The sequence below is a fragment of the Equus asinus genome, chromosome 20, assembly GCF_041296235.1.
Source record: "Equus asinus isolate D_3611 breed Donkey chromosome 20, EquAss-T2T_v2, whole genome shotgun sequence".
Classification (NCBI taxonomy): Eukaryota; Metazoa; Chordata; class Mammalia; order Perissodactyla; family Equidae; genus Equus; species Equus asinus.
This window is the reverse complement of record NC_091809.1, coordinates 85599532-85614652: the sequence shown is the minus strand read 5'-3', so window position 1 is coordinate 85614652 and position 15121 is coordinate 85599532. Positions and strand designations below refer to the sequence as shown.

The following is a 15121-nucleotide window of genomic DNA, read 5'->3' as shown; positions in this document are numbered from 1 at the left end:
TCCCTGAACCCCACTTCAATCAGATCAGAATAGTTCCACTCTTGATGTTTTATATGTTGGGATTCTGCTTGAGACTTCATTTGATAAAAAGAATCTTCTGCTTGAAAACACTGGCTTGCTGGCTCCGTATTAGGCGCTCCTGGTCTGCCTGCACCCCTCCCCACCACCGGGCTTGCTGGGAATTCCACTGAGCCTGAGGCAGGGCCCCCATCAGTGATAGCTGCCTCAGATTCAAGTTTGTTGAGCTTTGACAGTGTTCCCATCACTGGAGAAGGGACAAGCACAGTCTTAATCCAATATGAGTTAGCTCAGCCTGAGTCTCAGCTAAGACCTGAACCCTTATCTCCTGGATCCCTCTTAGTGCCCCCTAGAAGATGCCCCCCTCCCCCTCATCCATCTTGCTACTCACAGACTTGAGTAGCCAAAAGCAGTAAGGTGGTGGGCAGGACAGAGGGGCTGGAACCAGCACACAGATGAATACACTTCCTTTATCGAGGGTGACAAACCAAAACAAAACCAAAAAAACCCCAAACATGTAAAAACCCAGGGTGCTAGAAATACAAACTCAATTCATTCAAATGCAAGCTTGTCCAGACCCTGGTCACAAACCCTAGTGAGGTGCATGCGAGCACCAAGTCAGGGAGCAGGGGACAGGAGTGAGGCTAAGAGAAAGGGTGGGAAGGGGGCCCGCATAGGCCCCCTAATGATCACCCTCACAGTGGTACCTCCACCTCCCCAGTGACAGTGAAGACCTATCAAGCCCTGTCCTTTTGACCCCACCCCACCCCTGGCCAGGGCTTCGAAGGCTAGTCCCAAATGGTTCTACCCTCCCTTGCTCCATCCTCACTTGCTCAGGCTTCTAGCCTTGCTCTTCTCCGCCTCCACATTCTTCTCTGTGATTAGTAGCAGGTTAGGGTACTGTATAAGCCGCAGTGAGGCTGGGGGCCAGGGGAGGCAGGGTGGAGACGGGGTGAAGAGAGGAGAAGAGCTGTCCAAGGACCCCTCTCTTCATGGGATCCCAAACTGTACAACCAGCTCCTCTTTTGCGTCCACACGGATCTGAGAAAGTGCACTGTAGGCATAAGCAGCTATCCTGGAGACCTGAGACAGAGGGACAGGGGAGGAGAGGAACAGAGAGAGACAGTGAGAAGGGAGATCCAGAAAGCAGAGGGAGGGGAATTGGATAGTGAAACAGGAGAGAGGAGGGGATGATGGGGGACAGGAAGCCAAAGAGAAAGGCAGGGATGAGAAAGACAGAAGGAAAAGACCAAAGAGGACAAAGAGAATAAAGGTTGAGGGGAAGCGAGAGGGAGGAAAGAAAAAATGAGACTGAGGTGGGAGTGAGTGGGGCCCACAAGCTACCAGGCTCCCTCACTCCACTTCCTTACCTCCTCTGAGGCAGAGAGGGTGAGCCCTCTGCCACAGCCTGGCCAGAGTAGAAATGGGGAAGGCGGGGGCGAGGGGTGACTCACCTGCTGCAAGTCGGAGAAGGGAATGGGCTCGCTGGCCAGCACTTGGTGGGGCTGACTGGTGAGAGATGGCAGTGGTGGCAGCTTCTTCCAGTGGGTCAGGCTGCTGCTCAGCACAGCCAAGCGGGTGCTGGCCAAGAGGGAGGGGTGAGGGTGGGCAGTCAGGCCACAGTCTGCCCAGCCCAGCCCAGGCAAGCCTCACTCCCTCGGGCCAGAGAAGCAGGGTGACAGGTCCTCAGCTCACCACAAACTCACTCTGGGGCCACCTGCCTTGGCCCCCGCACCCTTGGGTGTCACAGGGCAAAAAGGGCTGACATGAACATCTACTGAGGTGGCTGAGTGATTTGTGGTGGTCTCCTGAGCTGCACCGAAATGGAGAGCCTAGACTGGGGCCTAGGCTCCAAAGCTGGATCAGGGATGAAGGGGCAGAGAAGAGCCCAAGTAGCCTGAGGGTCCCCAGCTGGTCAGGTGCTCACCTGTACTGCCTTGCCCGGTCCATGTACTCATGCTGCTCCATTCCCTGGGAGTCAGCAGCAGACACGTCAATGATGTTGCTTTGGGGAGAGGAGGTAGAGAGGACATGACAGGTGCTTCGAGAGGGACAGACGCTGTCAAGTGCTAACTCTAGGGCTATCTGACACCAGTGTCCCCACCTGCCCACTGGAGCAGGGCTGGGCCCAGAGGTACCTCTCCCCCCTGACTCTGTCCCATCCCCCATGTCCCGGGCCCAGCTCCCTCTATCCTAACCTTTAACACGGATGGAGGAGCTCTGCCCCAGGCTTGGTCCTGTGGTTCTCACCTGGCTGTCTTAGCAAGGATGGAGGAGAGCAGCGCCTGCTCATCTGTGCGAGCAGAAGGTAGGCTGTGGTAGTTGGGCTCGGCTCCATTGAGGGCTTTGGTTGGGGGGCTGCTAGGGTCCAGCAGCAGCTTCCTCTCCTCTCGGTCCTAGGAGAGGCCATGGGGGAGAAGTCAGCCCCAGGGCCCTTAGTCCAACCTGCCTTTCCTGGGCTCTCCTCCCAGCCCAGTGCTGACCTTTAAGCACCAAAAAATATTTTTATTGGGGATATTCCAAGTGCCCAGCTGTATGGAATATCAGCTAAGACTCAGTTCCTGCCTGCAACTTGGGAGCCTAGAGGCCCTGAAAAAGGTGGACAGAGGCATAAAGCAGGTATTCAGTAACAGCCCTGGTGCTTCAGAAAATAGTCCAGCACCTGGTAGAGAAAGGGTACTGGAGGCTAGAAACTCGAGGAGGTGGGAAGCCAGAGGAGTGGTGTCTAGAGGGGAAACTGATGCAAGTCAGGAGCCCAAGAATGGCCCTCCCCAGCAAGGCTATCTGCTCCTAGGATGGAGAGGTCCTGGGAGGCCAGACAAGGCCCTAAGCCCCAAGGGAAAGCAAGCCCAACTTCTCAATGGCCATTCCTCACATTATCTCAGGGCAGGAGTCCCAGTCGCAGCCTCTGGGTCACACAGTCCAAGTGTGCTCCCTTCCTGTGGGCAGGTCCCTTCTACTCTCAGGTGTTCACTCTCCTCTCTGATGCTCTCTTTGTATGGGCCCCCACAACCAAACTTGGTGCACCTGGTGTATCCCGACCTGACCTGAACAGTGGAGCTGTTCCCTCCCTTGCCAAGCCACCACACCTCTATGTGTTTGGCTTCACAATTTTCCACAGCCCTATTACTGCTAGCCTACACTGATAATCACAACCCTCAGAACTACCTGGGGCCAAACCAAGTCTCCCTGGTCCTGTATAATTCTGTGTATTTCTCCTTGTCCTGTTTCAGTCCCTTGTTCTCATCTACTGCAATCTCTCTGGATATGACCCTGCACTGAGCCCATCTGCTGCAAATCCCTGCTGGCTTTGTGTCCACTGCAAATTGGATAAGCAGAGCTGCTGGGTATCTATCCAAGCCATAAAGAGCAAAGGTGCCCAGGACAAAGCTAAGGACAAGGGGCCCATCCTGGCTAATGCTGACTCACCAACCCTCAGTGCCAGACCACCAGACTCCTCAGTGCTCCATTCTAGGCCTATCTCAGTTCCTACCACAGACTTTCCCACTGCAGGCTCCCAGCTCCCCTGCCCACAATGCCACAACTCTCCTTACAGAGGGCCACTTTCTCCTACCCTGCCTGGCCCACCCAAGGCAGGCCCAGCCTTTCCACATTACTCTTCCTTCTTGAGCCAAAGTTGTAGTATCCTCAGTTCCCAACAGCCTGTGGGCCTCTGTCCCATCACCTCCCAACTCCTAGAGACCCCTTCTCCTCCCTAAAACACAGGCTAAGTATTAAAGAGCTAGAAAGACAAAATGTTGCCAAAGAATAAACTGCCCCTAAGGAAAGCTGGCTCTGCAATGAAGTCTGAGTTTGCTTCCTCTGTGTTCTTCCTTCCTCCAGCCCCACTTCAGACAGATCTTCCTGGAGGACAGGGCAGTTTCTCCCCTATCAGGGGTTCTTCAAGAACAAGGTGGTTTTCCTGAGACCGAGAGTCCCAGAAGAGGCCAGGCTACCCCCATCAGAGTGGACAAATAACACCCTATCCCCAAAGGGCAAGTGGAGCACAGGGGAGGTTTTTCACACCAAGGTTTGTCCCTGAGTCAATGTCAACCCAAGAGTCAGGGTTTCACTGTAACCCTAGCACAGACACATATGTGGCCTGCCCACGACTGGCCACCTGGTCTGTGGGTACAGCTGGAAGAGACCGCTTGGCCCAATGGATAAACCATACGGCTTGGTATCAAAACACCTGAGCTATGACGCTTCCCAGCTTTGCAGTCTTGGCTAAATCACTTAGCCTGTGTGAACTTTTTCCATCTTTAAATAGACATAACCAGTACCTATATGAGAGATGTTTGGCAAGAGTCAAATGAGATAACTGTAAAAGGCCTTTGAAAACTGTCATGTGATGTACATTTCTTTTTATTATTCTAACAGAGGGGCAGAGATGAAAGTGGGAGAGGGGCCTGCCCAAAAGCTGAAAGAGGAACTTTGGGATAGTGAAAGGTTATGGCTTGTACACCAGTAAGTAGACGTTTGCCACATGAGACCTCAAATCACCCAGCCCTGATCCAGCACCATCTCTGGGGGCTAGAAACAGAAGCCAGAGCCCATCAAGGGGAAGGTGGAGACTCAGGAGAGCAGCAAGCCCAGTTCTCCCAACTAGAAGCTGGTGTCTTTTCTCACAGGGCATTAACCATTCCTAACTCATTCTCTGCAAGAGTCCATATGATGCTTTAAGGGACAGTTTCCCACTAGGCCACAGCTGTCCCAGTAGGCAGGGATATTGTCTCCTTCTCTAACAGGCTAGAGTGAAGTGAGAGGTATTGGCCATGAGGCATGCCTACCATAAGGCAAAGGAAATATGAGTATGTGTTCACTGCGTGTTTGGAGAATTAATGAGGCCCAGGAGCCACCCATGCCTCCCAAATAAATGACATTTTTCCGAGCTTTCCATACTACCCCAAAATAGGTTGTGAGTCACTGGGGAAAGACCTACTTCCCAAGTACCAGTGATATAATCCATTTCTGTGCCCATCCACCCCACTAGACTCTGAGCTACTTGCCGAAACCTTTCTACTGTCTCTGTATCTAATATGTGCTGAAATATAGAACCCAGGCTTAAAAGATGAGTGGCCAACAGATCGAGACTTCATCCTTGGAAAGGTCTCCCCCTCCTCAGAGGAGGTCAAATGGGCAGCGCAGGGATTACAGTGGGGTGAGAAGTGAGAATGCACCAAGGGGAAGAAAGAGAATTTGAAACTGTACGTCTCCCCAGCCTAATCCTTCCTGCAAAGGGATCAGATCTACAGCCAAATTCCCAGGACAGGCACCCCTCTAGCTAGAGGAACCCTCAGGCCCCAGGCAAAAACTGCACTGGAGCAGGCCAAACTGAGCTCCCCATCCTCTCTCTCTATTCCAGTCCAGCCAAAGTTAAACCCGATTTGTTGCTTCCCAAATAATTTCCCACGTCTCGATGTCCTCATTGTCTCTATTAAATCCTTCACTGGGCAACTCAAATACCACCAACTTCCAGAGGCCTTCTCTGCCCCCAGACCAACAGTGACCTCCCTTCTCCAACCCCAGGGACTGAGAGGATAGCCAGATTCCTGATTCATCTCGGGACAAACTAACAAGAGCCTCAGCTTACCCACCTCTACAATGGATTCACAAAGCCCGTTAATACAAGCACAGAAAAGGCACAGGAAGCTGGGAAGGGAGTGCTTCCCAGGAACCCAAGCTGAGGATCTTTGAAGCTGTAAAGGCTTGAGGGTGGGGGGGGCATGGAAGAGGTAGGAGCGAGAGAGACAGGCGGCTGGCTACACACCCCAAGGTGGGGACTGTGTAGAGAGAACTAGGGCTTTAACAGCGGTAGGAGCCCGGCCCGGCGTCCCCTCTGTAATCTGTCCCCTCCGGGCCTCCGTACTCAGTGAGACCCGCAGTCCAGCTCCCGTCCTTCAGCAGGCTTTTCTCCGGGCCCCATGTCCTAGGGACTCAGCCCTCATTCCCGAGCCCCGCCCGCTGCGGCCGCACCTGGTCCGAGTCCTCGTTCTCGCTGCTGTAGCAGCACCCCATGGCCGGGGTCGGGCCGGGCGCTCAGGCCGCGCCGAGAAGGGACGGCGTCCGTCAGGAGCCCTTCCGGTCACATGACCCGTGGCTGCAACCAGCAAGCAACCACCCACCCCCACGCCTACCCCTCCCGCGAGCCGCTTGGCTGCCGCCCCTGCGGCCGAAACCCCGGCTTCCGGCCCCGCCCCCACCGCGTGATCACCGCCAACCAATGGGAAGGCGTACCCTGCGGGACAAGACTCCAGACACGTGATGCGAGGAAAGGGAGAGGCGGATCACGTGACTTCAGCGCCTTCCCAGTTTTTGAGATCCAGTCCTCTATCAAGGGCCATAGAGGCCGTCGAGTGAGTGCTAGTATGTGCTCGCGTGGCCACCCTTCTGGGCCAGTGAGCGGACTTATACCAAATGCCATCATGATATGCTTTTCTGAATGCCATGCGGGAGACGAGTGGGATCCAGGCCCTATGCTCCTAGAACGCCCAGTCTGGGTCTACGCACATTGGCCCCAAATTCCCCACGCCAAGTCAGGGCCCTCATGGAGGGTGTGGCACCCAACTGAATTCTCAGTCTGGACTGGGGACCTGAGAATGGAAGAAGTGACTTTATACCTTCACAAGCCGAAGTGGAGTGGAGCTCAATCCTGATAGAGATAAAGGCCACCTCACAGATCTCCGTGCCCTCAGGCATCTCTTCTGTTCTGCTGTTTTGCAGCAGCTATAGTAATCTAACACGCGAAGCTGACCATCAGTGCCTTGTTCTTAGAGCTATCCCATGTCTTCTCTTGGACCCTGAACACAGGTCCAAGTCTGTCATTCAAGATCTTGCAGAGCCTGATACCTGTCTTCCACTTAATGCGCGGGGTTGGAGGGAGGGGAGGTGATGGTGGTGGTGGTGTTGGAGGGGTTGGCTGGATGCCTCACCAGCCATAGGGAAATACTTGCAGTTTCCCGATCGACCTCCTGGATTTTGTACATGTAGCCTGTCACAGTCTCCTTATTGGGTCTGCCTTGTGTCTTCAAGACTCAATATTCTCCTGCTTAGTCTCTAGCCAGCATTGATTCATTCATTTATTGAATCAAATATTCAGTGAGAGTGTGCAATGTGCCACACTGTTCTATCTGGATATGCAGCAGTTCACAAAACAGCCAACAATTGCCTGTATTCATGAAGCACCACATTCTCTGTTCTTGGGTCAGTCTCTTCTACCAAACTTCGAGTTCCTGGAGGACAGAGACAGTATCTGACTCTTCTCTGGGACCCAAGCCTTGGCACTTGCTTAGAGAAGACTTGAATTTTGAATTAATGAGTTAATTACAACCTCCCTATCACCTTGGCTCAAACGATGCCCCTTGTCATGATCCAAGGGGTTGTGAAGTCACCAAACCCAGTAGCTCTTATTACCCCTCAAATCAAGACCCTGGAGGAGTTCTGTAAGTACTTTGTGGGCTCCCAAAGGGTAAGAGTCAGCTCCAGCTTATCCCCGGGGGCTAGTAACTTGAACTGCAGGTCTCAGGTGACAGCAGCAGCCTCAGCATCAATAATTGAGAGCAGGTCCAGCCTGCCTCAGGGTTCTTTGCTCACAACGACTCCCCCTCCTCTCCTATGCTCTGATCTTCCCTAAGCAGGAGTCTCCAGCTCAGGTAAGTAGGGCTTTAGAGTGTGGGTTCCCCAACATCGCCACTCACCTGTTCACACCCATTGATACAACTTCACTTTCATTTTTAGTCCCCACCACCACCAGGGGCCTCACAAGGGTCAGATCTGGAGGAGGGAGAGAATGGTCCAGGGGATGGGAGAGGAGAGGGCACTTATCCCCCATAGGGAGCCCGGGAGAAGAGGCCTGGGGGTAGGGGTGAAGTGTGTGCTGTGTGTATGTGTATGTATATCCTTGTGAAGGGAATTCTGAGAGGCAACAGGAGATGAGGGGAATGCAGGGGAGGGGAGATAGGACTAGAGAAGAAATACAGAATCAAGGACGCCTCCCACCCCCAGGGAAGAGCAGCCAGGGAGAGTCCTGGGGTGGGAAGGAATCTTATCCTGACACCCTATGGAGTGTTTTGATTGCCTTTTACTAAGGCAGAGCACAGTGACTGAAGGCGTTTCTCACTACAAAGCTGTGTTCTTTTGCTGCAAAGTAATGGGTCAGAGGAGATCAAGCAGGCAGGGGGCAAGGTGGGGGAGAATATCTCAGAGGGGAACTGGTGAAGGGGGTCTTGAAGAAGGGGTCACTACAGAGATGTGGGGAAACAGGTAGGGGAAGCAAGGTGAAGATAGGACCAGGGCTCAGAAGTGGGAAGAGGTGGTTTGGGGTTGGGTGCTGAACTTAGACCAGCATGAAATCCTTGAAAGTACACAGGCTTGGAATGAGACCAACTTGGATTCAAATCCCAGTTCTGCTGTGTGACTCTGGACAAAAGACTTACCCTTTCTGAGCTATGGTTTGTAAAATATAGGGATAATAACTGCTACTGGTAAGGGCTGCACAAATGACAGGCAAATGGTGGGTTTGAGTTTTTCTCCCTGCCTCCCTCCACCCCAGGGCCCAGGTAAGCGACCATGTCGCCCGCCATCGCGCTGGCCTTCCTGCCACTGGTGGTGACATTGCTCGTGCGGTACCGGCACTACTTCCGACTGCTAGTGCGCACAGTCTTGCTGCGGAGCCTCCGAGACTGCCTGTCAGGATTGCGGATTGAGGAGCGGGCCTTCAGCTATGTGCTCACCCACACCTTGCCTGGGGACCCTGGTCATATCCTCACCACCCTGGACCACTGGAGTAGCCACTGCGAGTACCTGAGCCACATGGGGCCTATCAAAGGTCAGTGTTCCCTAGCCTTCTGCTCCAGGCAGCACCCCCAAGACGGTGAAGGAAGATCTGGGATCTGCCACTGCCTTACTGGGTGGACTGGGCAAGTTCTTCATCTTCTATGGGTCTCTTTTTCTCCTTTGGAAATGAGGGGGCTGGGCAAGGTTACTCATTAATCCAGCAAACATTTATTGCCACCTCTTTTGTACCAGGCATGCGCTAGGCACTGGGGGAGGAGGTAGAGGCCACAGGGACGAATCAGCCACAAGTGCTGGCCTAAAGGAGGCATAATACAGAGGGGAATGACCATCTCAGCACATAAGCCATAACTTCGTAATTATCTGTGTATGAGTCTTTCTTCCCCACCATGGAGGGGCCCACATCCCATTCAGGGTAGCTGTCTGCCTGGATCTGAGTCCCAGCTCCCAGCACAAGTGCTTTTAAAGTCTTATTTAAGAAATTCATTCAATTCTTTGAAATTCATTCAAGGTTAGAAAGATATTCAATGAACAAAACAAGGGGGAATAAAACTGGAAGCTCTAACAAAGGTCTATCAGGAACCTGGAAGATGGTCTCTCAGAAGCCTGGTAGTTGTTTCTGTCCAGGCCCTCCTGGAGGAAGCAACATTTGAACTGAGCCTAGAAGGATTGCTTTCAAGTTGGCCAGGCAGATGAGGATGGGGGTGGGGAAGGGAAAAGCCAGCCACACGTACAAATGCGGCATGGAGGAATGAGCCACCATGGTTGACTCTGGGCTTGGTTGTTTGGGATGGCTGTAGTACAGGCTACAGCTGGGAAGAATTGGGAGCTGAAACTGGAGGGGTAGGGTAGGATCAGGTGCAAGAAGGTCCTGAGTGTCAGGCTGAGGATCCCAAGGTCAATCCTAATGGCCTTTAGGATCACAGGAACCAGGGAGTGATAGTGTCAGATTTGTTAGAAAGATTCCTAGTGGCTAGTGTGAAGACTAGACTGAAGGAGGCAAGCCTGGAGGACAGGGGGACCAGTGGGGCAGCTGGGGCTATAGTCCAGGAGAGAGATGAGACCCCAGCTGGTTGGGGGCTACAGTAAGGCAGGTGGGCATTTGAGATCCGTTTCTATCAGGGGCCCTGCATCCATCTCCCATGTCTGCTTCAATAGCCATCTCCCCCACAGGTCAGATCCTGATGCGGCTGGTGGAAGAGAAGGCCCCCGCTAGTGTGCTGGAACTGGGCACCTACTGCGCGTACTCCACACTCTTTATTGCCCGTGCCCTGCCCCCTGGAGGTCGCCTTCTCACTGTGGAGCGGGACCCACGCACAGCAGCAGTGGCTGAAAAACTCATCCGCCTGGCTGGCTTCGACGAGCGCACGGTCAGCTCCCACCTCCCCAACCCTGGTCTCTTCCCTGCTTCCCCAGGCCTTGCCCAGGCCAGGCCTCCCCTGTGAAGGAACCCCACCTAGGAAAAGGAAGCAGCTCCACTTAGGGGACTGTGGGAGGGCGTGTGAGCTCCTGTTCAAAGTCATTTGCACATATTTGCCACTAGATGACAAAGCGGCAGTTAAGGGAAAGGTCTCTGGAGCCCAGCAAATCTGGGTCCAAACCTTAGTCTGCCTTGTTAGCTGTGTGACCCTGAGCAAAGCTCTTATCCTCTGAATCTCAGCTTCTTCACTGGCAGAATGGAAATCACATTGGATTCTGAGGCCAGAGGAAATGTGAGAACACTTGTAGAGACCTGGGCCAGGGCCTGGCATAAAGTAAGCCAGATCCTGGTGGGGTCTGGTTTTGGAGAACAATCCCTCCCACCCTCACCTCCAGCTCCTCCCACCCCCACAGGTAGAGCTCATCGTGGGTAGATCAGAGGAGGTGATCCCACGCCTACGGACCCAGTACCAGCTGAGTCGGGCAGACTTGGTGCTCCTGGCACACCGGCCCCGATGTTACCTGCGGGACTTGCAGCTGCTGGAGGCCCACGCCCTGCTGCCAGCTGGTGCCACTGTGTTAGCTGACCATGTGCTCTTCCCTGGTGCACCCCGCTTCCTGCAGTACACCAAGAGCTGTGGCCGCTACCGCTGCCGCCTCCATCACACTGGCCTCCCAGACTTCCCTGCCATCAAGGACGGCATAGCCCAGCTCACCTATGCAGGGCCTGGTTGAGGTCCAGGCCCAGGGGTACTTACTGCGGCCCCCGCACCCCCACCCAAGCAAGGACCTCAGAACATTCCCTCCCCTCCCTGCTTGTGGCCTGACACATGCTAGACTCAGGGCTGGAGAGCCTCTATTCCCACCTCTGCCCCACTCCAGCTCCACACTGACATGAGGCATCAAGTTCTGTCAGGCTGCTTGGTCCCACTGGTCCCCCTCCTTCCAGAGAGAGCCATGGACCGACAGGCAAGAGGCCTGAGCTCCCAACCCAGCCCTGTCACTGATTTGCTGGGTGACTCCAGGAGAGTCCCTGTCCTGCTCTGAGATTTAATTTGCTCTGTTAACACCAAGGAAGCTAGGTGGGAGCACTCCAGGGGCCTCCCAGCTCTGAGCCTCAGAAAGCCTGCCCTGCCCAGCTTGTGCCATTCTGGGTGGGATCAGAGGAGACAGTAAACACCAAGTTAGACGCCTTGCAGGAATGGCTGGGTGCAAGCTGGGACAGAGGAAATGGCAATGGAGCCTGAGCCTAGGGCCAGGGCCACCCTGGCCTTCCCTAGCCCTTGCCCATGTGGCCAAGTAGGTTTGCCTGAAGTCCCTTGAGTGCCCTCTCCCCAAAGCTCAAGAGAAGATGCTGGATTCCTTTGGGCCCACCGACAAATAGGAAATAGACATGGGGGGAAAAAACCAGTCCTGTGTCTTTATTAAAGAGTTAGAAAGAAACTATACATGGCAACCAAGGAGTGAGGTACTGGCCGGAAAGGCAAAGTGGGCTCAGACCCTGGGGGTTCAAAGGCAGACTGATGGCCTGGGAAGGGCCGAGGAGACCAGGTCCTGGCAGCAGCTGAGGAGGTGCCCGAGGGTGAGCTTTCAGGCACTGGGGCAATCAGCTGGTTCTGCAGCGGGTGCAGGGTAGGTTGGACCAGCCTGGACTCTCCCTGAGGCCACCCTGCCTTGTCTACCTAGATCATCCACTGGTCCTGATCCTGTTCGTTGCCTTCCATGTCCACCTGGAGAGTAGGCTGGGTGTGGGTGGGGAGGGGCCTCAGCCACCCAGCCAGCCCCAGTTCCAGATCCTGTGCCTGCCTGGATCCAGGGTGTCTGCACCTCCTGGCCACCAGTTAGGTCAGGGGCAGGAGCCCAGGAGCAGAGACCCCCCCCTCATACCCCCACCTACCTCATTGACCTCTCCATCATCAGGTGACTCGTTGTAGTCATTCATCTCATCCATGTCCTGCATGTCCTCGTCATCCTCTGAGTCCTCTTCACTATCTTCGTCATCGTCTTCATCTTCCTCTTCCTCATCGTCATAGTGCTGTGAGGTAGGGGAGAGCCTGTAGGCTCTGCAGGCCTGCCTGGACAGTTCAAGGGCTGGCCCACTTGGAGCCTCTCTCTGGGGCCAATGAATGACCCCCACTCCCCAACCCTGTCCTCCTTGAGTCTAGCAGGCCGGTGTATGTTCTGCAGGATCTTAGTGCTGGGCCTAATGCCCACCCCCTCTAGCTCCCCTTTCTGGCTTCCACCCAGAGCTGAGGACCACAATTACGCTAGGGTCAGAGGCAGGACCTTTAGAATTAGAACAGACCCTTAGTCCCCACACAAGTCCCACCTGCTGGGGCTACTCACTTCCGAGGCTGGCTTGCCAATAGGTACCAGGTTGTTGTCCTTCTCTGCGATGCTCTGGAGCTGTGGCCAAAGGGGGAGGAGAGCAGGGCCAGGGCCCAAGCAGGGCAGGTCAGCGGGATGGGACTGGCCCACCCTGCTCCCAAGAAGACCCCCAAGTGTGGAAGAGAAGCTTCCCTCCAGTTCTCAGGAAGATTTGATACCTTTCTATCCTGTCACCTGCCACTTATTTATGAACTTGATCCAACTACGTAAACTCTCTGGGCCTTGGTTTCCTCATAAGATTATGGTGAGGGTGAAGTGAGAGACTATCAGCCTAGAACATGGCAACTGCTACGTCCTCAAGAAATAGTAAAAGTTATTATTGCCTATGCTTTAGGGAAAAGAGTCTGGGCTCCAGTCTGGCCCAGAGGTCCCATGGTCCCCCCGCAAATTAGGGTAACACAAAGACAAGAATCTAGGCCCTCCAGCTCCCAGTCTGATTCTTCCCAGCTTAAGGCAAAAAGTTCCTCCAGGACAGGTCTCCAGAGAGGCTGGGTCATGGCCAGTGAAGGGAGAGGGAGTCCCTGACTGAGGCTCCAACACTGTGCTAGGTCCTCACTTACCCAGGCCTGATGTTGCTGTTCTTGCTGCTGCAGCTCTGTCTCCTCCACACAAGGTCGATCCAGATTAAACCACAGTGTCTCAGTCACACGGGGGAAGAGTGAGGGGAACAAGGTGGACATGGCTCCTAGACTGAGGGAAAGGGTCAGATGAATCCAGCTCTCAGATGTGTTTGGTTTTGGTTTTTATTTGCTTACAGTTTGATGTGGGGATGGGGTGGAGTGGGAGGTAGCAGGGAAGCAGCCCTTCCCTATGGGAATCAGACGCAGGTTTGAGTCCTGGGTCTACCACTTACTAGCTGTTTGACCTTGGCCGAGTCACTTAACCTCTCTGAGCCTGTTTCCTCATCTGTAAAATGGGGATAATAACTATTATACCGTCCTCACAGTTATTTTGATAAGTAATTTACTTTATGGATAAGGAAAGCTGTTTGTAACCTGTTCAACGAGGGAAGAGAACGGGAGCCAAATGTAGAGGTAGGAATGCAGAATGCAGACTGGCATTACAAAAGTACAGAAAATTAGAGATAGCTGGGCTCTACTGAAACCCTACCTCCTTCAAACACGAAGACCTCCTTTTTGCCCCTCTATGAAGGTCCATACCATACCCACCTAAGTGTCAGAAATTTAGGACACTAAGCATCTCTCTCATGAACCACAGCCAAACCGGGGGTGGGGGTGGGAATGTGGGTTACCAAGTCTAAGTGTGGTTCAGTAAGACATTCTAAAGGCATGAGTAAATGGATAAATAAGTAGATAGAAGGCTGAATGGATGAACCACCATGTGAGAGAACAAGTAAATTCAGGTCGGATTAAGCAGCTGAGGGAGCTAACCAGGAAGGTCCCAGAGAATCTGAATTAAAATCTTCCGACTCACAGGAAAACTGAGCCCCAGCGACAGGCAACGACTGGCTGGCTCTAGGTCACACCGTGAGTTGGGGCACAGAACTCCCCGAGGGAGAGATCCAGGGCGGACACTAGACGATATGAGGAAGACAAAAGGATCTACAGCAAGTTCTGCTTTTGCCCTAACTTATGTGACCGATCTGGGGCCAGCCGCTGCCCTTCTGTGGACCTCAGCTTCCGAGCCCGTGTAACAGGCACAACAGCACCCATCCTCCAGTCCCAAAGTACTGAGACGCCAGACTGAGCCCGAGCATTGCCAAGCCCAACCTCTCGCCGCAAAGCCACCCCCCCGATTCTTTGCTTATTATTTATGACTGTGGAATTGACCAACAGGAAAAAGGCAGAGGCGGGATTCGGACAGGCATTTGCCCTTATAGGGCTGCTAAACGGGAAAGGAGCGGGGCCTGAGGAGGGCCAATTAACTGGAAGAAATGCTGCGTGACAGGAAGTGACACCAATAAGTGACGGATCTTGTGTGGCGGGGTGGGGCTTAGTTCCGACGAAGCAGCCAATGAGCTGGAGCTCCTTAATGCTAAAAGAAGTCTGAATGGAGCTTCCGAGGAGGCGAGTCAGGGGGACGGGGTCTCCCTGGGGAGAGAGGAAGGACGGGGCAAGGAGACAGCAGCCTTGCAGCCGTGCTTCTGTACTTACCGCGCCGGGAGGCGGCAGCCCGCGGCGACCCGGAAGCACTTCTCTCTGCCTGAGCGGAAGGACCCGCCAGAACCCGGGACACACCAGACGCATGCGTCTTTGGTCTCCTTTTGTTTCCCGCTCCCGCCTACCATACCGGATGTGACGTTATACACCTTAGTCGCGTTGTCGGGGTGGAGATTTGCCGCGCCTACTCTGTTGGCCCCGCTTTGCGTCTCAGCCAATCGGATTCCCCACCCTGGCGCCGCCCCAACAACCCATTTAACCCCGCCCCTCTGGCTCCAAGCAGTGTTTGCTCCCCAACCCCTGCTGAGAAATACGGTAGCTGGCAGTAAATTGTGTTAGTACTAGGACTGTTTGTTCCGCTGCGTTCCAAGAAAATTAGTCTG

General features: G+C 54.0%; 3 protein-coding genes across 10 annotated transcripts; 1 reads left to right on the top strand and 2 right to left on the bottom strand.

The window, feature by feature from the left end:
* Positions 1-468: 468 nt before the first annotated feature.
* Positions 469-6222, bottom strand: LAMTOR1 (late endosomal/lysosomal adaptor, MAPK and MTOR activator 1). Its single transcript, XM_014841996.2, has 5 exons — positions 5995-6222; positions 2269-2414; positions 1946-2023; positions 1473-1599; positions 469-1101 (listed from the first exon to the last, which is right to left on the bottom strand). Exons 1-5 carry the CDS (start codon positions 6034-6036, stop codon positions 1009-1011), a joined length of 486 nt encoding a protein of 161 aa, XP_014697482.1. The 5' UTR covers positions 6037-6222; the 3' UTR covers positions 469-1008.
* A 2243-nt stretch (positions 6223-8465) lies between these two features.
* LOC106831650 (transmembrane O-methyltransferase) lies at positions 8466-11666 on the top strand. The gene is made up of 3 exons (XM_044753575.2): positions 8466-8845; positions 9985-10181; positions 10645-11666. The coding sequence occupies exons 1-3, from the start codon at positions 8587-8589 to the stop codon at positions 10963-10965; spliced, it is 777 nt and encodes a 258-aa protein (XP_044609510.1). The 5' UTR covers positions 8466-8586; the 3' UTR covers positions 10966-11666.
* Positions 11630-14894, bottom strand: ANAPC15 (anaphase promoting complex subunit 15). 8 transcript variants are annotated; one of them, XM_014842005.3, is made up of 5 exons: positions 14733-14894; positions 13179-13308; positions 12577-12636; positions 12128-12265; positions 11630-11972 (listed from the first exon to the last, which is right to left on the bottom strand). In XM_014842005.3, the coding sequence occupies exons 1-5, from the start codon at positions 14864-14866 to the stop codon at positions 11913-11915; spliced, it is 522 nt and encodes a 173-aa protein (XP_014697491.3). In that variant the 5' UTR covers positions 14867-14894; the 3' UTR covers positions 11630-11912. The 8 variants fall into 8 exon arrangements, with proteins under 8 accessions (XP_014697491.3, XP_014697492.3, XP_014697493.3 ...); XM_014842006.3 differs by having other exon boundaries at positions 11630-11960; positions 14733-14889; XM_014842007.3 differs by having other exon boundaries at positions 13179-13303; positions 14733-14869.
* Positions 14895-15121: the final 227 nt, after the last annotated feature.

Excerpts from the sequence above, each read along its gene's own strand:
- LAMTOR1 (XM_014841996.2), bottom strand. The coding sequence starts at position 6,036 with ATGGGGTGCTGCTACAGCAGCGAGAACGAGGACTCGGACCAG. Across the intron at positions 2,415-5,994 it reads AGAACGAGGACTCGGACCAG|GACCGAGAGGAGAGGAAGCT; the intron begins GTGCGGCCGCAG and ends GGCCTCTCCTAG. Across the intron at positions 2,024-2,268 it reads ATCCTTGCTAAGACAGCCAG|CAACATCATTGACGTGTCTG; the intron begins GTGAGAACCACA and ends CTCTCCCCAAAG.
- ANAPC15 (XM_014842005.3), bottom strand. The coding sequence starts at position 14,866 with ATGGTAGGCGGGAGCGGGAAACAAAAGGAGACCAAAGACGCATGCGTC. Across the intron at positions 12,266-12,576 it reads TTGGCAAGCCAGCCTCGGAA|CACTATGACGATGAGGAAGA; the intron begins GTGAGTAGCCCC and ends CCTACCTCACAG. Across the intron at positions 11,973-12,127 it reads ATGATGGAGAGGTCAATGAG|CCTACTCTCCAGGTGGACAT; the intron begins GTAGGTGGGGGT and ends ACCCACACCCAG.
- LOC106831650 (XM_044753575.2), top strand. The coding sequence starts at position 8,587 with ATGTCGCCCGCCATCGCGCTGGCCTTCCTGCCACTGGTGGTGACATTG. Across the intron at positions 8,846-9,984 it reads CCACATGGGGCCTATCAAAG|GTCAGATCCTGATGCGGCTG; the intron begins GTCAGTGTTCCC and ends TCTCCCCCACAG. Across the intron at positions 10,182-10,644 it reads CTGGCTTCGACGAGCGCACG|GTAGAGCTCATCGTGGGTAG; the intron begins GTCAGCTCCCAC and ends CCACCCCCACAG.